The 24,649-nt window shown below is 42.8% G+C and overlaps 2 protein-coding genes across 5 annotated transcripts; both read right to left on the reverse strand.

The window, feature by feature from the left end:
• Positions 1-1,200: 1,200 nt before the first annotated feature.
• On the reverse strand, positions 1,201-6,620 carry zbtb8a (zinc finger and BTB domain containing 8A). 3 transcript variants are annotated; one of them, XM_068581114.1, is made up of 5 exons: positions 6,379-6,620; positions 4,228-5,102; positions 3,010-3,179; positions 2,158-2,487; positions 1,201-1,367 (listed from the first exon to the last, which is right to left on the reverse strand). In XM_068581114.1, the coding sequence occupies exons 1-4, from the start codon at positions 6,441-6,443 to the stop codon at positions 2,170-2,172; spliced, it is 1,428 nt and encodes a 475-aa protein (XP_068437215.1). In that variant the 5' UTR covers positions 6,444-6,620; the 3' UTR covers positions 1,201-1,367; positions 2,158-2,169. The 3 variants fall into 3 exon arrangements, with proteins under 3 accessions (XP_068437215.1, XP_068437214.1, XP_068437216.1); XM_068581113.1 differs by lacking the exon at positions 1,201-1,367 and having other exon boundaries at positions 1,605-2,487; XM_068581115.1 differs by lacking the exon at positions 1,201-1,367 and having other exon boundaries at positions 1,605-2,487; positions 6,119-6,381.
• Positions 6,621-7,020: 400 nt separating this feature from the next.
• Positions 7,021-11,154, reverse strand: gale (UDP-galactose-4-epimerase). 2 transcript variants are annotated; one of them, XM_068581117.1, is made up of 11 exons: positions 10,983-11,154; positions 10,000-10,128; positions 9,604-9,716; positions 8,834-8,947; positions 8,358-8,534; positions 8,160-8,273; positions 8,000-8,066; positions 7,816-7,901; positions 7,623-7,700; positions 7,425-7,539; positions 7,021-7,348 (listed from the first exon to the last, which is right to left on the reverse strand). In XM_068581117.1, exons 2-11 carry the CDS (start codon positions 10,118-10,120, stop codon positions 7,284-7,286), a joined length of 1,050 nt encoding a protein of 349 aa, XP_068437218.1. In that variant the 5' UTR covers positions 10,121-10,128; positions 10,983-11,154; the 3' UTR covers positions 7,021-7,283. The 2 variants fall into 2 exon arrangements, with proteins under 2 accessions (XP_068437218.1, XP_068437217.1); XM_068581116.1 differs by having other exon boundaries at positions 9,604-9,719.
• Positions 11,155-24,649: the final 13,495 nt, after the last annotated feature.

A 24,649-nucleotide genomic window follows, 5' to 3' on the forward strand; every position in this document is an offset into this window, starting at 1 on the left:
CATGTACAATTATGGGTTAATGTTTTAGGTTTTTTGTGGCCTTATTTAAACGTCTTCCAGACTCTTACTTCACAATACGAGAGGTAATTGTCAAATAATCTATTTACAATGTTTTTGTCAAAACAGCTTTGATCACAAAATAAACTAAAAATAAAATAAAAGTTGAATGAATAAACCTGGCACGTAATATAGCATATGTTTGCATTTCTCTGATTTCTACTTAATGTCATTATTTATTATAGAGTAAATTTAGGATGCCAGGCTGAAAACACACTTGCCATCCTCCTTGTTTACATTTTATCAAGCCTCTGGGCATCCTGTGGTAGGCCTGTTTACTTTTAGTTTTACTTCACAATGCTCGGAGTTGTGGGTTAATCCATCAGGGAAAGTCTGCAAAATGCTGACAAAGGAAAAGTGTGACGACTCTTTGGCATCGACAGAAGTCTTCCCAAATGGCGTTCAACAAGCCTTTGTTTGCAGGAGTTATCAACCTAAAGAATGACAAAGGACTTCTTGTTGGACTTGGACAGAAGAGCACGAGAGGTCTCTTAATAAAATAACATTTTCACATGTGGAGCATTCTTTACTCTGGTCAGTGATCACAAACCTTTTGGATTTTGAACAACCTCAAATCTAAGCAGAGTCTACACGTACAACTACACGGTCTTTGCTTTTCTCAAGGCAATGGCACTGGTTGAACTCCCACCACAATTGTGCACTCTCTTTATATTTGTACTCATGTTGGATTTTGTTTTTGTTATCATAGAAAATAGTCTTTAAAAAATCACAGTGAAACGATTTGTAGTTTTTTATGTTGAAAATTTCCCAAAGAAAGTTATAGGATTGTATGTCTTAAAAGATCTTTGTATATTATGGGACAATAAGTCATAAAAAAGACTTAGCATGGTATGTCTAAAGTTTTCAAAAGAAGTTATAGTGTGTGGAAAAAAAGTTATAAAAATGCAGAGTATAGAATGTCAAAGAAAGTCAAACCCTTGTGTGACGTTTATATTTTTGTTATTCGGCCAGTGTTTGTGGGTCTGGTGGACCCGTTGTATTTTTTGTTTAATTCAACACAATCATACAATTTTATGTTAAAATTCTGCACAGATGTTTACTTCATCCCAATTACAAGCAATTTAAATGACATTAATAGTTAATATTTAGAGCTCACAGTGGCTATTTCGTAACGTTCCCACAACGGTCGGCCTTCCTCTTTAGGAGCTCCTGTTCCGGCTTTTGTGAGGTTAAAACATTGTCGCATGTGATGTTGTGTCCACTGAGTCCCTGAGTCATGTCCAGCACAACTCTCCTTGATTCTTCTGAGTGGCTCCTCCATCAGGCTTCCCTGTGTAGACGTGTAGAACCTTGAGGTCAGATCAGAGAACCCTGAGGTCAGAGGTCAGAGCATAGAACCTTTTATTCCTGTTCTCCACTTTTTTTTCTTAAAAGTACTTCTACTGAATATGATTTACTTTTCTAACATTTAATTCTACTTCCCTTTTTCACAAAAAATCTGGGGAAATGACACACAAACAGAAATGTATAAAATATCTTTATTGTCTCAAAAAGTAACAAAACAAATAAATTATAATTGGTTTCATATCATAGTGCATATTATAATCAAACATATCCATACAAACATGTAATTGTGTAAAATTGGGAAAAGTCCGCTCTTGACCATTCCTACAGAGAGTAGAGAAAGTCATTAATCCGTCCGTATCACTGTTTGTAGTCAAATGCCAGCTTGTATCAAAGAAGAGCGTCCCAAAACAGAGCAGACGTGTTCTTCCATGCATACGTAAAGACACAACTTTGAAAGAGAATCATTGAACCATAATAAAATCAAAGAAAATACAGCTTTGGATACTGCATATTTTCATAAAGCTGAACAAAAAGCATTCCACTTTGTCACAAAAGGTCAACATCTTATTTAAAGTAAAGATTAACCAGTTGCGTTTGACTAATAGACAAGTAACATATATTAAGTTTGTATTTACATTAGTTGATCACATATTGTATGCATAAATTGTCTTGCATGGCTTAAACACACACACACACACACACACACACACACACACACACACACACACACACACACACACACACACACACACACACAAAGTTCATTATGCGTGCATGTCTCCGCACACTCACTTTGGTTCCATTTCACTGCAGCTCTTCGTCACTGTCGTCCACTTGCTGGATGATGAGGTCGGCCCCCGAGTCTTCAGCCAGGTCGTCGTCATCGGCTACCATCCAGCTCCTCTTGCTGTCCCCCTCCTCTTCCCCGTCCACCCCCAATAAGAGGGCCGGCTCCTCATTGGCACTATCTAGGCTGTCCATGGGGATCTCATCACAATCCACTTCCTGGACGCATGCGGTGCACATGCGGTAGCGTCGTGTGCCCTCACACACCACATGCCCAGTGTCCTCCGACACCTGACACTTGCACTTCCTGCACACCAGCTTCCTGGCTTGATGTATCTGTGGAGAAAGAAGAAACAAAAAGGGTCACCGTTTGCATTTCTGTTGCTGTACAAGAACCAGTGAGCTGTTGAAAACACTGATACACATCAGAAAACAATAGATCTTGTGTTGGTTTTGTACCCTTTGGCGCAGGTTTTATCACAATTTTTATGTTTCTGAAACTGTGACAACCAAAATGAAAGATAAGATAACATAATCCTTTATTATTCCCTCAGTGGGGAAATAACAGGATTACAGCAGCCTTGCTTACAGTAAATAGAGATAAGACCCAGTAATATAAAATAAAGGTTGAAGAGTAATAAAACAAAATTTAAAAAAATTAAACAGTAAGAAGAATATTAAATATACAGATGGAATACAAAAATAAATAAGTGTGTATAAAAAGTATTGCACAATAAGTAAAAATGTGTATAAAAAGTATTGCAGAATAAGTACAAATGTGTATAAAAGTATTGCACCCGGTGATGAATTAAATTAAAGTGTTCAGGTGGTCACTCTCATGGTTGTAAATAAACATACCGTCTCAAAGTGGCTCCGGAGATGCTCCAGGCGTGTGAAGCGTTTATTGCAGGCCTGACAGGGGTACGGCCTCTCTCCCGTGTGGCAGCGCAAATGACGCTTCAGGTCTGCTTTCCTTTTCACCGTGTGTGTGCAAAAAGGACATTTGAAACGCATAATGGGGTTGGAGTCTGCAAAAGAGGAAGCGAAGCTGTTTAGAACGACGGCTCTCTGTAAAGAACTGGCTTCTTTTGAAGGGGGCTCTCATGCCACGCTGCTGATGCTATTATTCCTTTCTTCACTTCTCTAGAGAACTATGTCGTCCTAAAAAAATAGTGGTACAGTCTTTCTTGAGAACAGTAAAGTCATTAAATATCATGATATGGTTTAAAAAAAAACATATAGCAATTTGAAAAAAAGTAATGAAAATGTTAAAGTATAGTATGTTACACAAATAATTAAAAAGTCAGTACAAAATGTTCAATACATTTATAATGTGTTGGAAAAAAAGTCAATAGGAATCACAAATCATTAAAAAAACATCATAGCATTATTTGTCGTAAAAGCCAAAATACATAAAAAGTCTTAAAAGTGTATTTCCTAACAAGAAGCATACACTCATTAGACTGCGGATCACCAGGTGTGTCAGGTGGCTAACCTCCAGTCACGACACCAACCTGCTGTTCAAGAAATCAAGAAACAAGCAGTGGCCGTATAAGACACGTCATACAGTTTGGCTAAAAAACTCAAATGAAACAAACCAAGCTGTCGGCCCGCATATCCACGGCTGAGTTGTGGAGAGGTACAGTAGTGTGTGTACTTGTAGTCCTGTCAGCGGCCAAACACACCGTCCAAAACCACAAAAGTGAGCAAACTGTTTTCCCACACTGTGTCTCAAGGGGCCGAGCCGTGGCTGGGGGGGTCGACGATGCACTCAGCTATTTTATAGCTTACTGCCGCTACTGACCGGGGGCTGGTTAAGTGTATAAAACATGCAATAAAAAAATGTTGTGAGAAAGTGTGAGTTACTGGCAACTGCAGCACAATGCTAGATTAGCCGTGGACAGACACAGAGGTTTCACACTCACTCACAGACACACGCAAGCGATCTTATGATTCTCCTGGCGTCGATACAAAGTCACAGAGTAGTTTGTCATCAAAAAGCTATAAAAGGTCAGAATATAGTACGTCATAAAAAAACTTGCCCAATCTATTTTTTTTACATACAGTCCAACTCACCTGTATTAAAGTGTCCAATAACGGCCACCATAGGTGGCAGAGTAGCATACAGCTCCTCTGCCTTTTCTGCCTTTTGAGTCCTCGCCTCCTCGATGTCCAAGTCTTCAGGTTGGTTGGAGCGAGCGCTGTTGGACGCTCTCCTCTTGATTCCCCCTTTACCTCGCCGGCGCTCGGGTCCAGGCAAGGTGTACAGGGGGTCCTCGGGGTCCTGCAGGTCCTCCGCCTCTGCTTTGAGATCATCAGCGGGGCTGCTTGGGTCAGTCTTCAGGGCTAAGGCCGATAAATCTTGGTCCGGGTCCTTCCCCATGAAGCCGCACTGGGACCGCGAGTTGTCCCGGGTCCAGAGCGCCGGTGGTGGGCTGACAGAGCCGGGGCCTTGCTGCTGCTGCTCTGAGTTCTCGTCTCCCACTCCGCTGGTAAAACTGCAGGTCTCAGACAAGCTGATGCAGCGGTCACTGTCTTCATCTTTCACGCTGATGTCCAAGGAGGACTTGATAAAGTTCTTGCAGTAGTTGATGACATTGTTCATCTGCAAGTAGCTGGCTGCCGACATCACCTCGATCACATTGTGACTCGAGAGGTCGAGTTGGCCCGAGTAGATGAAATCCAGGATGACGGTGAAGGTCTCGGGGCTGAAGACGTCAAAGGTGGCGTTGACGGTGTCGGACAGCCCGTCGGGCCCCTGGGACAGCAGCATGCGGAAGTAGCCGCTGCTGGCGAACAGGACGTTGCGGTGGGCCCTGAAGAGCTGGCCCTCCACCAGCACACTGCAGTCACAGAAAAGCTCCTGGCGCCGCTGCTGGTTGAGCTGCTTCAGCATGCTGCTTTGGTGAGCCACTGTGATGTCGGCCGTGTTGAACCACCTCTGAGGCTGCCTGCAGGAGACAACATGATCGCACTCACTGGCTGTGCACAGCATACACTGACTTCTTCTGCAAGAAAATAACAGAACGTAGAGGCCGTGTGGACACTCACGACTACAAATTGAGAGACTTGATCCTGAAAACGCTGAGACTTTATATGTTTATGTTGCTTATATGCAACATTTCAATTATACATATCAAGGAGGAAAACACGCCCTGCTGATTTGTGGGACATCTGACCTTATTATCAGCTTACCTCTGCAAATGGTGAATGCTACAGACCCCAAATATTAACAGCAAGTCCCACAAACACCCCAGTGACACCCTATTGATGTAGCTGTCAATTCTGCCCTGTCTTTGTTTCAGCCCTGGACGGTCTCCAGCTCCGCAAGACCATCCGCCCACCAGGCTTCAATCCGTCCCAGCCATTGGCCAGACGAGCCGTCAATCACAAATCGTCTTCTAATAGGCTACACCCGACTCCAGTCCGGGAGCATCGGGTGGCAAAAACCCTGTAATCATCCCTGTGGGAAGCGGGAGCGCGCACCAAATCTCTGGCGTTACAAACGCAACAGACTCGCGGGAAGTGAAAAATAAGGCACCGTGTGGCCGGGCACGTCGTCCCAAGAGAGGGACAAGTGCCGCAACCCCATATGCAGAATAGTTGTAGTCATTCTATAGTAACCTATTTAGCCATCCTCGTGCAAGCCCAAGCTCTGCATTTACACGCATTCATTTTTTTAATTATGCGATGCTTGCTGACAGGATCCCCGGCGCCCGCTTCCCCACGGCGCGACGCCCGCATGACTCCACAGTGCTCCCAGTGTCACACGAAAACCAACACGAGTATCCCAATCCCGCTTTTCTCCCACAATTCCGGTGTCGGCCGACCTACAAAAACGACATGAGAGCGCTGCAGTCCTGCGAGAGAAAAGCGGGCAGCGGCGCACCAGAGCAGCCCAGTCTGTCCTGGAGCGACGCCCACTTCAGGCTCCAGCCAGCACAACAATAGAAAAATAGACACAAACCTCCAGCAACTGACCATGCTGAGCTGATAAATGAATATGTTCACACAGGGTATATGGTAATAAGCAGGAGACGCGCTCAAACGCCCGTTTTCATTCCCAAGACCACCCCCTCTTCTCGCCGGAGGTCCGGAGCGCAGCGAGCAGCGAGGAGGATTTGCCTGCTGCCCAAACCCAGCGACTCTTTCCCAGGCGTGAGGTGTCGGCAGGACCCGCTTACGCCCCACGCCGTGATACCCGTGACAAAATCCGTCGATACTCACTGGTGACTTGATTCACCCGACGCCCGGTACAGTCTACTCGCCCCCAAGTCTGCCACCATTTCCATTTTTTTTTTTTTTTTTAATTTCTTTTGCCTTTTTTTTTTTTCTTCTCGTCCAGGGTCCACAGTCAGGCACTTCCTGCTCAGCCCTAAAGACCGAAACCCGGTTAGAGCGACTGGAGCACTGTGCTGACGTGGGTGTTTATTAACTGAGTGCCCGAGGGTTCAAGAAGCCATTTAAAGCCCTAGTGCCGCCTTTACGTGCAGTGGTCTGTGAACAGAACATTCAGAATACCCCAACGCTATGCAATTATGCAAATGTTTTACTATAGTTATGTTTGGATTTTTTTGGTCTGTGATATTCAAACCCTTGACTGACCCTATCATATTGGAGGATTAGTTTGATCTGCCTCGGCAGGACTGTGACCATGTTGTTGCTCAATGGTTTACTGGAATATTCTTATGGCTTTATTGTGAGTTTGTGGCACTGAATCATGTTTTATTTCACCTCATAATTGGGTTAGCCCTTTAACAGTCAATTTCCCTTAATTACTATCATTTGAAACAGCCCAGTTTCGTAATGGAGTGGAATTGAAGGCTTCGGTTTCCTCAGTGAGAAAATGAATTTATTCTTTCTCTGAGACATGGCTCGTTGATCAATACATCAATAGCGAAAATATCCATACAATATATCATCTATAATTACAACACAGAAAAATCAGAGATACAGGTTTCTTCTAGTGAGAACTTCCATTATTATTGAACAAAGACTAAATGAAACATGACGGAACATCAAGCTTGTAATTCTGGTGTATATATGATGTGAAGAAATGAGGACGCTGATGGTTGGCTCTGTCCCGCTGATCTGGACAAAAGATTTAACAATAACAAACGGCAGGAGCTGCATCAAGAGGCTGTATCATTGGTGAATCCATTGGGATTCATCGACTGCCAGCGCCACAGGTCCTCACCTGAGAAAGAAAATACAACATCAGGATAATGTTTTAAAGAAAAACTCTTTATAAAATGCAGTGTGGCTCATCTTACACATTTTTTCCAGGTCAAAATAGGCCTTCCAGCCCAGCTCCTTCTCAGCTCGACGAGGGTCGGCGTAGCAGGATGCTATGTCTCCTTCCCGGCGCGGGGAGATTTTGTATTTGATCTATTGGAGAGGACGCATTCATTGTAAGTTCAATTAACAAAAAGCTCCAACTTTGGAGAGAAAAGAGCCGTCCTGTCACTCACCTCTCTCCCGGACGCCTTCTCAACAGCTTTCACCATCTGGAGCACCGAGTAGCCTGTGCCCGTCCCCAGGTTGTAAACCTATAGACACAACAACGTACACATGCCAGCAATCAATACCTCAATCATGCAGTCACGGCAATGTACCATGTACCAAAAAAAAAGTATTTTGTTTTTGCTCTCTGCTCAAATTTACCTGGCAGCTGCAGTTGTCTTTTAGCTTCTTCAGAGCTGCTATGTGTCCCTTTGCCAGATCTACGACGTGGATATAGTCTCGCACACCTGCCAAGAGGAAGAAAAAACATTGAGAGCTCTCCTCCCCAAAAGAATATTTCAAAACCACAGTTAAATCGGTGAAAGTTAAAGGTCTTTTCCGGTACCTGTTCCATCGATTGTGTCATAATCATTCCCAAACACACTGAGGCACTTTCTTCTCCCAATGGCCACCTAAGGGGGAGATACATTTCGCAAGCGATGTGAAATCATCCATCTCATGCTCTGCTCTGATCCAGCGGTGTATTTGGCTGAGAGTTCATGTACCTGGGCAACGTAAGGCAGCAGGTTGTTGGGGATACCCTGAGGATCCTCTCCGATCTGACCAGAGGAATGAGCTCCAATTGGGTTGAAATAACGCAGCAGCACTGCATTAAAGTCCTGCTGACACAGAGGCAATAATGAGACACCAGGCGTGTATGCAAGTGTGCATCTGTGAGTGACTTTCTGCCTGCTGATCGGTACCTTCTCGGCTTTACAGTGATCTTTAATCATCTCCTCAATGAAGTATTTGGTCTGGCCGTAGGGGTTGGTGCAGCCGCCCACAGGGTGCTGCTCGTCAATGGGAAGGTGCTGAGGGTCACCGTACACCGTGGCCGAGCTGCTGAAGACCAGATTGTGCACCCTGTGAGCCTGCATCACCTGGGACGCATGCAAACAAACACGGCACACACATCCAGTCAGCGGTCTAAAGCGCACACACGCATGCACCTTAGGAGTAGGATTAAACGCCGGGTCTGGCGATGCAAGCCTGCTCCAGAAAAGTTATGAAGGGTGCAGTGCTAGAATAAGCTGACACGGTATCAAATAAACACACAGTGTCATGCACTCGATAGCAGAAATGAAGTGCAGAGAAAGATCGGTTTGAAAATAAAGAGCGAAGTGCAGACATTAATAGAGGACCAAAGGAGTAAGATCAAAAGACAAGAGTTCAAACCAACCTCAAGCAGGTTCATGGAGGCAATAAGGTTGACTCTGTAGTAGCGTAATGGCTGCTCCACTGACTCCCCAACCGCCTTCAGTCCAGCAAAGTGTATCACCGCACTGAAAGAATGCTGCAACACAAATATATGTAGAGATATATTTCGGCATTTGCGATGGTTTTTACTAATGTGGAAGGATGTTATTTATAACAAATATGAGCATGCAGTATGGTAGCATTGTCACACTATCCATTTTCAATGCTACCTAAGAATGTATGGGACAGCAGGGACATGGTTTGGTATATATATATATATATATATATATATATATATATATATATATATATATATATCAAATTATACTATTCTGCATTCAACCAGTCTGCACTCAATCATTTTGACCTGATTATTTCAGAAAAAAACATGTGCATTATATCTTTTACATTTGGAGAAATCAGATTTTGGGCTGCAACTAACAAACATTGTCATTATCCATCAATCTGACAAATATTTGACCGATTAATCGATTTACTTTATTCTACAAAATGTCAGAAAATAGAAACAAATGCTGTTATCATGTCCCAGGGCCAAACTGACACATACAAATTGCTCGTTGTTTGTCAAACCAACAGTCCAGTTATTTTAAGTTGATTTACGTCAATTATAACAAATAATTGCTTGTTGCTAGTCAAACCAACAGTCCAATTATTTTGAGTTGATTTCGGTCAATTATAACAAATAATTGCTCTAATAAGATGAATATAAATCCTCTGTAATAACTTTCTTACCTTTTTGAAGAGTTTTTCCAAGCCAGTTTGGTCCAAAAGATCAAGTTCATGAAACTCAATGCTGGTGTCCAGGAGCTTCTCTACCCTACGTATGCTCTCTGGCACATCCCCTTCTCCTCCATTCACAACAGGATGTAGCACACACACACACACACACACACACACACACACACACACACACACACACACACACAGTATTAGATATGCGTAGCAACGCACTAGACAAACTTATGTGGTACTTCAAAGTTTGTGATACCATACAGAGTTATTCAAGCGTCTTTGGCTAGTGGAGAAAAGCTCTATATAAGAATTAAGTATTATTATTATTATTATTATTATTATTATTATTATTTTTAATTTATCAGCCTGCAGTTCACAGTCTGGACGTTTACTTACCTCTCCGAGCGTTACTGAAGTTATCGACCACGACCGGCTGGTAACCGGCTTCAATGAGCTCCAACACGCAGTGGCTCCCAATGTAGCCTCCTCCTCCTGTGACCAGCACCTTCTCTGCCATTCTCTCACCTGGCAAAATATAACACACAAACTAGTACACACAATGAACCGTCCCTTTAAAAGCTGTTGACGTCCTGTGCTGACTAGTTTTAGAAAGCAGAACGTCTCTGACACACTCCAGTCCGGCTCTGGAAGACAAACAGGATATCCCTTTGAGCACACATGAAATGTTTACCGGACCCACTTGACAAATATGTGACCCACCCAGACTGCCCCACGTCACCTGGTGCATGCCTCAACCCGTCTCACCACATACAACCATTATGCTGCCTCCAAGATGTCAGTGCAGTCATTTCATTGTTAAAAGCTATTTTTATCTTTTGAGAGGGCACACCTTTCAGGTGTCTCTAAACACAATATGCACTCTGTCATTTTATTACGTATCCCATTCAAAGACATTGCCACAGTACGAGGCAGTGAAGGCTGCTTATGAGAGGAATGTGCTATAACACACACACACACACACACACACACACACACACACACACACACACACACACACACACACACACACAATTACAAGCCAATAAAGATGCACTCTTAACACTTCAAATTACCCTCATTACATAATGATATTCTGTGCTTAGGCGTTTGAGCCATACTGTATCATTAAAACCAATAGATACATAACGGTCCGTCTGGATGTTCAGTATTAAACACCATTTATTTTTTTTAAAATATCAACGTCAATATCAATATGTCAAACAGTTTCCCACTGCATCTTTGCCAACTACACTCAAGACTGAACAACTAAAAGTGAAGCGTAAAGTCTAACCCAGTGAGCAAAGGTACAACTTCACTGACGCTATGGAAATGAACCAACGTTCAAAGGAATGAGCGAGTGTGTCAGTGAACAGACTTACTAAATGTCCCGATGAAAGAGTGAATTCACGTCGCCGGCAGCGTCACGACACGAGCCAGGAGAAGCAGGAGAAGTGTGTGTATGTGTGTGTGTGTGTGTGCGTGTGTGTGAGGACAGGAGGTAGGTTTAAGTCACTTCATTTCGTGAAGTTAACCCGTCTCTCCTTCAGACGTTTCTTTACTTCCTGTGAAACCTGGACCAAAGTTAAGTTAGTGATTGCGCGTAACTTCCGGAACGTCTTCTTTCAAAATAAAACACGTGCGTGCCTAAATTCGCGCCACACAGCAGTGGGTTTCGCTTTAGCTTGAACTGTGACCTCTCAGGTGGTTGTGTTTGTGACGTAATACTATGTTGGATAACCACAATAACAAATAATAATACAAACGTGTTAATCTCGGCACGAGTTGGCATTTATTTTGAAGGTCATAACGGATTCACCAGTGTGCCTCATCGTTACCTTCACGGGGTTTAAGGTCTCCGCCGTGGTACGTGCGCTTTTTAACGTGACGTGACGTCAGACACGCTCCGCTTAAAGACACGCCTACAACCATTCATGATTTACACAGGGAGGTAATTGTGCTCAGCCACCAACTCTGTCTGTACAATCTGATTCATCCCGGATGGCAAAGGAATAGTGCCACGTTACTGAACAAATACTATCCAGGGCATTTACCCACAGTGACGCTTTGTGCAAGTCTAGCTTATTATAAATTAGTAATATATAAGTAAAGGTATTTATACTTGTAAATATGTATGTGTGCATTCAGTCAGGTCCATTTTGGCAGTTTGCACATAGGCAAATAACAAAAAAGTTATATTGAAAGTGTAATCCTTTTTGGGGGATAAGTGTTGCATTATTGTTCCAAATCAAGTATATCAAATCAAATTAGATTGAGGGAACGGATCACAACATGTCAACAAACTTTTTCTTAATTATTCCTTTTTATGAAGACCTGAAGCACAAGTTTAAAACGTTTCCTGACCGGCCACATGTTATTAGAGCGATGCACTATTCAAGGTGAATAATATCTGGACTTGCACATCAGCACAAACACTTCATTCTTCAAACACATAATTCTGAGAACAATAACCTCTTACCTAAATGTAATTATTGTTTAAGAAAACATCTTTAAATTATTTGCTTCCTTTCCCACACTCTATATTTTCCAGTTACAGAGAGGTGCCCACCTCCACAATACAAGTTAAAATAGCTGCGTTTTCTATTCATTCAGATTCTTGTATGCTAAAGAATGCATATAAATATCTATATTGGGATCATTTTGTGCATGTAGACAGCTGACATTTTCTAATAAGTTCGTATGAAGTTCTGATTTCACAAGACATCATTTTAGGTCCCGTGCCATTCTGAGGCCGGTTTGCCAACCATGCACCGCCCAGATACAATGCAGGAAGAAAAGCAGCTGAATGGTGAGGAAATAGAGATGAGACGAGCCGGATATTCACTGCACATGCCCTCTCTTTGTTAGAAGCCACTTGGAGATGATGAAGAAATATCAAGAGGGTTCACAAAAGGTTCAAAATATTTCAGCGGGGGTACATTGTATTTTATTACGAAAACTATCCAACCATTCAGAAGAGGACGGAGGAGAGGAGACAGAAGAAACATATAAAACTCAGCAGAGGAACAACATGTGACGAGCAAACCGAGACGGCCGTCACTGTCTGACATGTGGTTCAGTTTGCAACCGTTCTAGTTTCATTTTGGGTCAATTGTGCAACACAACGCTCATTGAAAAAGGATCCCTCTTTACTCTTTTCCTACGTTATCAGTCCAGAGTCATTATTATTTTACTTTGGCTGTTAGCCTTCCCTCTTCCAGTGGATGCTTTGATTGAACCGTGTCTGTCTGTCAGTCCCAGTTTCATCACAGATGAGAATGCTTTTGATTAAAGGGACAGTCCACTGATTTCACACATTAACTTCAGTTCAATCATCAAAAGGAGTACTACTCAGCCTGTTAACATACTTGTATAAGTACTTTGTGCATATACTTGTGTATCACATAAAGTAGCTTTTAGGCTACACAGTAAATTTATCCAAAGAAATTTGACAAAAAAAATCTAACATTTGGTCCCAGTCTAAATAGAGTAAAATCTACTCTAGGCTCAGACTTTCTTTCAATCATTTTATTTTAAGTTTATACAAGTTACACATTACCTCGAACTAGACAACAAAAAACAACAACAAATAAAGAAATAATACATAACAGCATAACAACCAACTACACAAACAATCAGACAAGGAGAGAAAAACAATTCATTTTCAGAGTATTTTTTATTCTATTCAGTGTTCATGTTTAACTCTACATGGTGATATATTTACTAGAATTAGATCCAATACTAAATGGAGTAATATGGAGAATTGGATTGAACTCCCTTCAGCTCTCTTCCGTCTCATAAACCTCCAGCTTCGCGAGAGGTTTCATGGCGAAGGAAATGGAAATTAAGAAACTGCGATGGGCGTGGCCACGCTTTTACTCCAATAGATTTTATTCTGAATATGCGCTACTTTTTTTCTGCTCTACTGGGTACGTCTAGTAATTAAGCTCCAAAATGATGAAATATTACTATTTGAGAAAAAGATACTCCCTTGTTTTTCCGCTCTTTAGTCTGTGATCAATGAAAATGTGTTGCAAATGTTGCATCTCTACGGGTGTGAATATGTTTGATGCAAAAAATATTTAGTTATTTTGCACATTTACATCAAAAAGTGAAAAGGCATCAAGTGGCAATACATTTAAGAAGCCTGAAGCGGCTTTTTGTACTCGTTTTCTATGAGAATAAAGTGTTTAACACACGGCTTCTGCTGTGCTGAAGGCCTGGCATTGTCCGCACGATGGGCCTCGCGGTTCTAGGAGCACCTTAATCACCTCCAGTCGACAAATAAATAAACTCAGAGCGGAAACCTAATTATTAGGTGGAGTACAGTTCATAGTTTGTCTTAAGCTAACGGTACCGCTCATTTAGTGGTTGCTTAGCAACACTAATAAGAAAGTCTGATCAGGGCTTAGTCTGCCTCCGCTGCTCTGATTTTAATATGTCTACGTGAGGCTCCCGCTTTGTGGCAGACTCTCACTGAACCACTGGAGTGCAGCGTTTGAACTTGAATCCAGCTGGAGGATGTTTTTTTTTTTCTTCTATTATCCAAGGCTGAGATGACAATCACACAGTTACTCACTAATCTAATCCCAATGCAAGGCTCCTGATACACAACGCTTTGTGTATCCATCATGTACGGGGAAAAGGACTAATGCATACGTTTCAAAAGATGTCCTGTAATTTAATCCCGTATCTTTTTTCAGACTCAAGCTGGTCTACCTGGATACCGGACAGGGAGGTCCTGTCTCTGACACAGGGGTCTACTCCGGCAGCTCCCACAATGCATTGCAAGAAATCTCTGCATCAGCACAGCTGAGGCATGAGGCAATGTGAGTGCATCATTGTGTACATTTTTTTAAAATTTGCATCCATTCATCTTATTACATATGTACACATGACGTTTGGTCTCTGCATTTAACCCGGCTGTGAAGCGCCTGGAAGCAACTGGATCTTCAGTTTCTTGCTCGAGGACACTTCGACATGCACACCATGTCGCGGTTACAGGACGACCACACTCCCCGTGAGCTACAGCCGCCCGTTGGTTTCTCTATAGTCAACAGTGAATTACATCTTTCACCGTTGACTGGTGAGTTACAAGACTGTATATTCTTTCTCAAAAGGTTTGCTCTCGGCTATCCGGAGGTGAATGTGACGAAAGGCCACGCTGAGGAGGAACACGGGCCGCGTGGTCATCTGGAGGAAGGCGGTGGTGATGGACAGCTGGCATCTGGAGATTACCTGGGATTCATTTAAATCCGTTTCATCTGAGCAGACAGGATCTGCCGTAAAGGATCAGCAAACATATTCTACATGACAGGGCACATTATAAATTATGATTAAAAAAATCAACAAATCTCACTGCTTTTATTCACTTTACGACTCTTCCGAGGCACACAAAATGAATAATTCGTCTTAATTACTGTGTACAGTTTGCCAAATTTGTATCATTCTAGTAAAACCGAAAACCAACCCTCTTGAACACTGGCCCACTCAGGAGACTGTTGACTCATCTTCAACATAATTGATACAAATTGCAAACAGACACAAGTCCGCCCCAGCGGAGCCGCTTTCACTTCCTCCTGCTTTCACCCATCACCCAGAAAACATAGCGTACAGTACGCTCCCTTAACAAGAGAAAAGAAAGAGAGGGATGGAGTGAGGGAAGGTGCCACCATCCGCAGGGTCTCCATCTGATTCTCTTCATCTCTCTCCACCTGAGTGCCAGTTAATCCTCCCCTCATCCCCCGACTCCCAGCTGGATACAAAGGCTCCTTCTGAATGGCAAGCCGCATTAACGCTGAGGAACTTTCCCCTGCTGTCTGTTAGTCAAAGCTGATTGGAGATTACAGGCCTGTGGCGAAAACACAGCCCTCCATCTCAAATCACTTTCCACCCCTTTCTCCCCTTTATCTCTTCATTTCTTTATCTTCTTAATCCCAACTCTCCTCCTTTTCAATGTCATCAACTTTCGCTTGCCACTACATTTTTTGCCTCTATTCAGTGCTCTTCTTTTGACAGCTGAATGACAAGAGGGATGAAGAGGAGGAAGCGGGAGAGAGACAGAAAAAAAAAAAGCCTTTCCCTCCTGAGTGGAGCCAGAATGATGTCATGGGGGCATTTGTCCTCCTGGTGTGGAGGCTTCCCTTCCCCTGCTAATTACCTTGTACAAACTCGAATCTGATATGGCGGATATGAGGCCCAAACACAATTATTGTGGGCTAACAAAGAGATATTGAGATTCAGGGAATGAGGGAGAGACTGCAAGTGAGATAGAAGGAAAGGCACACGCTTGGCCATACACACACACACACACACACACACACACACACACACACACACATACAGGAACCACATGTACGCACACACACACACACTGGCATACCCACCCAAACACACACACACACACACACACAACCACTTGTCCTTCCCCTCCATTCCCTCAGATAGGCTAATGTTATTACTGGGGTAATTATCCTCATTAGTGCCAGCAGCTGTAGAGAGCACATTGCTTGCTGTTCAAACTCCACCCCGAACCTTTCCGTCTTCACATCCCTCTTTGTGTCCACTAGATCTCATTTAGAGACTTTGCCTCCGTCCTTTGCTTGCTAGGTGGAGGCAGTTGTAAAAATAGAGCCCCATCAAACATGTAACAGGCCAGAGGTGCCCCTCTTTCCTAACTTGTTAGAGTCCATTTTGTGGATGAGGGTTACTAATGTCTTCTGGCCCGCAGCACCGCAGCACAGAGACATTAGAGGGAAGGTCAGTGTGCAAAAGAAGGAAATTAATTAGAAAAAAATGCACGCAGGAGATTATTCATACCCTATTTCATAATCTGAAAGAAAATGACACCAACAGATCTTGTTATTCTAATGAAAAGGACAACTGTTTGGTTTGGTTTCCATCGTTTGCACCTTCCAGGTTTCTTGAACAGTCGACCACAAGATGGCACTGTTTAGTCAAATACCCACTTCAGTGCTCTCCAGTGGCTGCTAACTACTGACACTGCTCTCTAATCTGATTTATGTTCTTAAAAAAAATAAAATCACAAAAGAAAATTAGCTGTTAGTGTCCTCCGGGTGCAACGCCACTTTCTCAATGCGATGGCTATTAAGAGGAGAGCCAATGCCTTCAGTTTGCATAACTAAAGGCATTGGCTGTTTACTTGAGTGATGTTTATATGGAAAGCACCCTGGAAATGATTCCCTTCATGCTTTTTAACTCCATGCTCCCTATGCATCTTTATCCACAAATTATGAGATCAACAGCTGAAGCGGGCGGCTTTACACACAGCATCCCGCTCTGAGAGATTGCCTTCTGTTTTATTGCCAGGCGCTGGTGCGGACAGTAGGTAACCTGTATACCGCTAAGCCCCGCATCAGGCGCTAAATGTCATGCATAGCCTGTTTTTATTGGCTGATATGGCCTGTTGTACCCTTCTCCTTTTTCCTGGAAGCCATTGTTAAAGAGCTGGTTGTTAATGCGGCTGACCAGATGGGCCCCTTCGCCCCGCAGCTCTGACTGAGGGTGTTTACCATGCACTGGGCTGTGGATAACAGGTGAGGCTGCTGCTGGCGTTTCAACCAATCAGAGGGCAGCAGATGTCTGGCCTTTGCCTGTAAACCTTTATTTGGCATTTGGAGCCTTGTGGAAGAGGGTTTGATGATAACACACTAATCAAAGTGAATTGTGGTTTGTATGTGCAGCTTTTTGAACCTACACAAGGCTATTATGTGAGATGGTCATGCAAGCTATGGCAATAAATCCAGACACGTACCCACCGCTATCAAACCTCCCTGGGCCCAATATACTAAATCCTTTTTTAATTTTTTTTTAAAGAAACTTCAGTTCAATAAATCTGAAGTGTTTTTTGTGTATCCAATACTTCAGATGACAAACCGCCCGGCTATTTAATTTCCTCCTCCTTAAATATCAGGCATCATTTCCAGAGATGTTCCCTCGTCCCTTGTGTGACAAAATGTTTCCAGCATTAGCGGACAAACAGGGAGAATTCCTTTCCCTTTCCAATTGCAGGTCATCTTGAATTACTGCAATTATCATGGCAACAACAAAGGTACGGCCAGGCCTGGGATGGTTGAGAGGAGTGGTGTTTTAAAGCGTTGAATCAATCTGCCTTAATGGATGACCTGTGTCTAGCATGCATGTATGGATTAGTTGGGCTGGAGCACCTGTCCCTGTTCTGTCAACAGCAGATCAGGTTACTGGCTACACATTCACCTGGCTGACACAATTTCCTGTGATTGACAATACGCCGGCCGATGTTCACTGCCGCTCTCACAATATTCATGTTGCTTGTAAAACTATGAAACGGGTGATTTGTAAATACATGTATATATACTTTGGATATATGTGTAACTTGCTTATGCACGACATCTGTTTTGTTTTTCAAATAAACAAAAGACGAAGCTCTCATTACATCTACAATAATGAATAATCCAGTACAAAGCATCAGTATATTCCACCGAACGTCTGTCTTCTAATTTCCAGATCTGACGAGGCCTCTCAGGTGTATTAGGAGTTAAGCTGCCAGCAGCGAGGCTGTTGCTGGACTCGACATCCTTCCGACAACAGCTTGTGTCTGATCTGAACTGGGAGACAAGAATGGGGAGCATACGCTCTCTGAAGTATTTAAAGATTATATTGATTTTCCAGTCAGATAATGTGTATTATGCATATCTTGTGATATTTAGAGAACTGGGAAATTAAAGCAGCTGACAGGAGATCAAGCCCGTCTTCTTCACGCCAAGTTTTTTATTCTCCTAATCAGTGCATATATCTCTTTTGATTTTCCTCAGGCCACAGCATTGGGAATTTCCCCTTCGATTTATGGTGGTTTTCCCTCAGAGACACAAAACGAAGGAAGCCGATGTTTGAAAGCATTCAGCCAGCTCCATGGTACACTCATGTGTAACCATTAACTGATGTTCAAACAAACGCCACCCAGCCTTTACCTCCGAGAGGTTAACCTTTAATTCAAGGCTCATTAATATTTGAGTCAGGAGTCCGGAGGAAATCTCTACATATTTCATCCAGCTTGCATAAAGCCCCCTCTGGATGGCCTCATACTCCTGGTGCGGCCTTGCCGCTGCTCTGTGTTATTCACTGTCGTCTCCATTATCTCCCTGATGATGAAACGATTAGCTAGCAACCGTTGCGCTAACCACAAAGCTGGAAGGGTGATGGATGGGCTAAGTGATATACTCAGGCGGTTGGTGTGTGTGTGTGTGGGGGGGCTTTGTTCTGGGTCTCTGACACCGTCTATCTTGTGATCCATGCAACCCCCATTGCCTCCATCCAACTCCCAGATCCAACCCGGTTACCCCCACCAGCTGCCTCTGACCCCTCATCATAGCGCTGCCGCTGCTTGCCATGTGCTGGGAGTCAAAGGGTTCCCACCTATCGCTCATCAAAATGAAACCCCACCATCTCGTGCCCCGCGCACTAAATCACAATCAATCGCCGGGCAGACAGAGATGGATTGGGACATCCGCGACCCCGTACCTTTCAGCGGGCCTGCCCGCCCTCCAAAGGGCGGCTGTCACTGACGAATAATAGAGGTGATTCGAGGAGGAGTGAGCAGGTCAAGTCTGCCTCCCCTGGAAGGAAGTTATCACAAAGCAATGGAGGGAAATTCTTTTCTCTTTAGGAAACAACAGTCACGATATCTAACCGCATGTCTGACAGACGGATGCGTGGTGGAGAAAGATTTGCCTTGATGCAACAAAAAAAAACAATTTAAAAATCTATTTCAAATCTATAATAATGTGGAGTCTATTTTTCATTACTTTGGAGAAAATATCATCCAGTGGATAAATGTTTGAGGGATATACATTTTGTTTGTTGCTACTTGTCGAGAATACAGAAGGGTCCACCCCAGAGATCAAACCGGTTCTCAAAGGGTTCAATGTTAGATTTCTACAAAGAAAAGAGCCGTTCATGTTCATTGGCTAACCTACGAGAGGGAATAGCTACAGATCTGAGTCCAGGCAATTCAGATACTTGTTTCAGTTTATTGTGTATAGCCCAAAATCACAAAGATTGCCTCGGAGGGCTTTACAATCTCATGACATTCCTGTCCCAGGACCTCACATCGGATCAGGAAAAACTCCCCAAATAAAGAAAGTAAAAACTAATTCACAGGGAAAAAAGGGAAGAGAGCTCTGAGGGAGCGCAACAGAGGAGGATCCCTCTCCCCGGACGGACAGCAGCAACATGTCATGTGACCAGAACGTAGGCAGTGTGTGATCATACATGTTTGGCTAACCTGAGGTGATAGCATGCTTTTTTATTTAGAAATATCTCTTCCACTTCAACCGTGTCTGTTTCTTCAGCGTGCACATTTCACTACAAAATACATGAATTAACCCAATTACGGCTAACGTGTTAAAGCTGTCCATTAAATGTTCGTCTTTCTAACACGCTAACCCAACGGTAAACGTATAAACATCACCCGAAAGGCTTTTTTTTTTTATACGTTAACTTAGTTTAAATAAACCAGTTGGGTCACCTATGCAGAGTTAGTCATGTGTACTTTATTTGAAGTAAGTAACTTAGATAATGTTGTTACGAGCGAGTAATAACCAATGAATAGATGCTATGTGGTGGGCTATCCCTCTGTTCACAAAAAGCAAGATGAATTATGATACTCAAGGTTAATGAAATTGGTTGATTTTGGAAGTGACACAAAAATGCACCAAATTAAATTGTAGATAAATCATGTAATGAATCCTATAATGAACTAACTGTAAAATGGTTGAACCATTAAGGTTCACGATGCTGTTTCAACTCAGATTCATGCAAACCGGCCTTCCGATCGCATGTATACAGTGATGTTTATTTGTATATGTAATATCAATAAGCTGCATTACACTGCCTGATTCCCTTTTTTTTAACCACCACTCGAAAATAATACAATCTTGACATTCTGCCTCACATGATGTGTGTTTGAAGAGCGGCTGTCTAGTGCTTCCTGATTTACTTCACAACAGACCGAGTGATTGCATCATTCACATGAGCATTGACAACAAATATCATTCAGACATGTAAAAGTCTCCACAATGCCATAACACGATGATTGGAAGTGAAAGATCTTATTCTGTATTCACTGCCAAGGGCTCAAGGAGGATCATTCACATGTAGATGTGTCCTTCTGGAAGTGCCTCAGCTATACAATTTCCATTTAGATAAGGTGTATACACAAATAAAGAAAGGACATTGGGTTCTTCATTTGATTAACTAATCATAGTCTTTGTAATCCCACTCGGGGACCTTGAAGGGCAGTGTCGGGCTGTGCACCCTGATTAGCCTATGCATGATTGCTGCTGTGGCACAAATCAGTTCAAGTAACTCAACTCCATACACTACGCAGTGGTTGTGATTAAACGGGCGATTAAGACATAGAGAAGTTCTGCTTGTTTAATCCCCTGTACCACTGTCTGTAGCCACAGTGTAGTCCCTGATCAACAATGCCGCCACAAGAATTGGAGTGAGAGGTGATTAGGGTCTTTAAAGCTCCCTGGAGGGCAGATGCAGGTTGTTTGTGATTAGCTCGAATTTAGAGGTACATTCTGTTCTTATTGCCTCTTGCTGGAGCAGGGAATTCGTTATCTGATGCTTAAGCTGCGGGGAAAGAAGAGGAGGGGGGGGGGGGGCACACACAGCCCGAGGACTGGTGTAATATCTTCAAGTGAGACCGAAATAATCCACGTTTGTGGAACAAAACATGTCACAAGCGAGGATGCTTCCGGTTCGCGGCATGTTGACAAACCCAACAAAACACTCCTCAACCTCACGACTCAGGGCTCAAAGTGCTTTAACCCTCTTCCCACTACCCTGCTAGCCCTCTTCATGATGTGCAGTGATGTCTGTGTATCATCTGAAGGCTGTATAGAACCTCTACAGTCCCTCTCCATGACTGATCTCTTTTGATAGAGCTCATTATGCAAACTGCTCCCAACTCCCACCGCATAATTAGTGCTTAATTAATTTGAGTGAAATCTTTCATCTGTCTGTGTCCGGCCAGCTCCTTCCTTCCATTTACAACATGATATTAATTTCAGAGGGGGGAATGGCAGCCCAGCTGATGAAAAGGCTGATATAATTAATCAAGTACTGTATCTTTTCCTCCATTTTTTTTTGCAGGAATAATAATAAGTGTGATGAGCAGAGTCTGATTAACCCTATTATGCTCCCTAATTAGGGTGATCATTTAATAATCAAAGAAGCAGCACAATTATAAGAGAATGCAAATTACGCCATCGAATGAATGAAGAGCGTGTCGATTCTGGGAATTCTTTGTTTGGAAAATGCAGCATTCCAAAGTCAAAGGCCAAGAAGAGGTGACCCTCCAAAAGTACACATGTACATTATATGTACTTACATACTTGAGCTCCATAAATTTGCATGACCAAAGTGCAAAACCTCCTATCTGCAAAACAATCCAGGAAGTGTGGAAAACCCTCCTGTCTTCACTTTGTGGGTTTTTCCTATTTTTTTTTTGTATTTTGTATTATGTATTGGTATCCTTAACTATAATAGCATTCTGCAAGAAAACAACATGTTTTTTTTGTATTCACAAAAAAATTGCATTTCTCAGATAAGATGTTTTGCTCTTCGGACATCGATAAATAAAACCATCTTAGTTAGCTTAGCTAATACGACTCTTGACATTCATCAAATAGTTTGACATTTGGCTTCCTGGCTTTTTAGCCGTGAGTTACAGTACACACCATGTTAGCTTAGCTTAGCATACAGACTGGAAGCAGGGGGAAGCTGCTAGCTTTCTGTCCAAAGGAAACTAAATCTACCTCTCAGCACTTCCAAAGCGCACAAGCATTTAGATTTGGGGGTTAATCATGTCCGACCTCCCTCATCTCATGCAAAAACAACAAGTTGTGGTTTGACTAGGTTTTTATGCAAAAAGACTTCTCGACCTGGTAAAGTAACTTCCTGGAGTTTCTCTTAATAAAACCACAATGTCATATTTAAAATAATAACTATTAACTATGAAACACATTAGTCATGAAGTGCTGATCAGTGAACTTTTGAGGTGCTGGTATGGTTTACCTTTGGCCAACGCACAGTTTCCAGTCTGTGTGCTAAGCTAAGCTAAGTGGCTGCTATATGAAAGCGGTAGTGGGTTTTCTTCGCCAAGTCCGAGCAAGAAATCAAAAGAAAACATTTTCCCAAATGGATAAATATTATTTTTATTTCCAAATAAAACAAATCATTAGTAATGCTGTAAAATTAAACAAACAGAAAAAGCTCAACATCATGCTAGAAAAAACACGTCGACAGAATCTCATCACTCAGACACTTAAATCCCTTACCTGGCTTCACTTGTATTTCCCACTGGCCCTGTGTCTTTATAGAGCGCCCAAAGTACTAAGAGGCTGCTGCCTGTAAAGTTGAGGGCAGAAGTTCAGGACCATGGACAGCAACGTCTTCACAGACAAACTTCCACAGTGTTCAGAACACAATGCTGTGAATATGAGTTAAGGGGACGAGACGTTACGTATTTAAGACTCTTCTACATGAATCCAAATGCATCTCATGCATGAATAAGTGAGATAAGCTGACTGGTAGTTTAAGGCTATGAGAACGATGACCACTGTGTAGCTCCATATGTCAATAGATAAAGGATGTGGCCCATTAGGCCCACCAGAGTCCATCTTTCACGCTCCTGGATGATACAGCTGCTGTCTACACTTTCATCAAGATAATGGCGACCTCATATATGGAGTCGATGAGCAATGGCCCTGATTTCATTTTTCTTACAAGGAGTCATTACCAATATCATTGCAATCTTCAGGGAGCCAGTGAACAACAGAGGATGGACCTTTTTGTTGTTGTCTCCACGTGTAAGAAACGCAGAGCCAAATGCATGTCGGCAAAATCCTTTATATGCTGGCTTCTCTTGCTGCACTGCAAGTGTGTGTGAGTGTGTGTTTGTGTAAGAGTGTGTGTGTATGCCTCCTCCACTTCTTTGTACTGTATGTGAGGAGTGTGCGCGCTTCTGTGTGTGTGTTTGTGTGTGTGTATGTGTGTGTGTCTACATGAATGTACCTCAATTTACTCCTCTTCACCCCCATAGTGCAGCTGTGCCTCCGAGGACTCTTGTGAAATAATTGAATGAGCCGGAGCAGGGGAAACCTGTGGCAGCGAATGTGGTGCCCGCTGGTCTTATTATCTGTAATACGGCAGCCGCTCTGCCTGCACTTTGTCATCCGCTCATGAATACAGAAATGAGTGTGGTGGACGTCAGAGGTGAGAAGCAGGCCAGAGCCGTTTTAATCAGTTCTCAGATAGAACAATCGCTTTATCCACCTCCACAGCTCAGAGGTGAATTAGTGTTTAACATTCCAGGGCATGCTTTCCGACGAGGGACTCCGCCCCGACCAGCCAACGGACTGTGGAGATTATTGAGAGACACTCCGATGTTTTTGACGAGTAAATTAGAGATAAACATGCCCCTGGGACTGCAGCTACTGATATGCCTGATATGCTGATATGCAGGAAGACCTCTTTTTAATAAGAGGCTCTTTCTGGGAAAAGGAAAAAAAGAATCTGATGTTGTCCCTTTGAAGCATTTGTTCGCGTCTGTGCACACACAACATACAACCAATTAAAGCATCTAAGCTTTTCCTTGAAGTACTAAGCAACCTATTTGCAAATGGTCATATGGCATTTCATACTTACCTTGGAGTGGATTTGAAGATGCACTGCTATATATATATATATATATATATATATATATATATATATATATATATATATATATATATATATATATATATATATATATAGCAAAAACAAATTCTTTGTAGCCAGCTTCACCAAAACCTCTTTAGAAATGACATGAAAGCTCAGAAACATCTGTCCTCATAGAGTCATCGGCATCATTGTCAAAAGTACCGATGACATTGGGGACATTCTCAGTCAACACCGAGGTCCATTAGTCTTAAGCTCAGAGCTACACCACTTTACAGGGCTTTTCACAGTAACCTGGTCTCGCGGGTATCCTTCTAAAGTA

The sequence above is a fragment of the Clinocottus analis genome, unplaced genomic scaffold (assembly GCF_023055335.1).
Source record: "Clinocottus analis isolate CAN_PGR_092001 unplaced genomic scaffold, fCliAna1.0.p SCAF_17, whole genome shotgun sequence".
In the NCBI taxonomy this organism is placed as follows: domain Eukaryota; kingdom Metazoa; phylum Chordata; class Actinopteri; order Perciformes; family Cottidae; genus Clinocottus; species Clinocottus analis.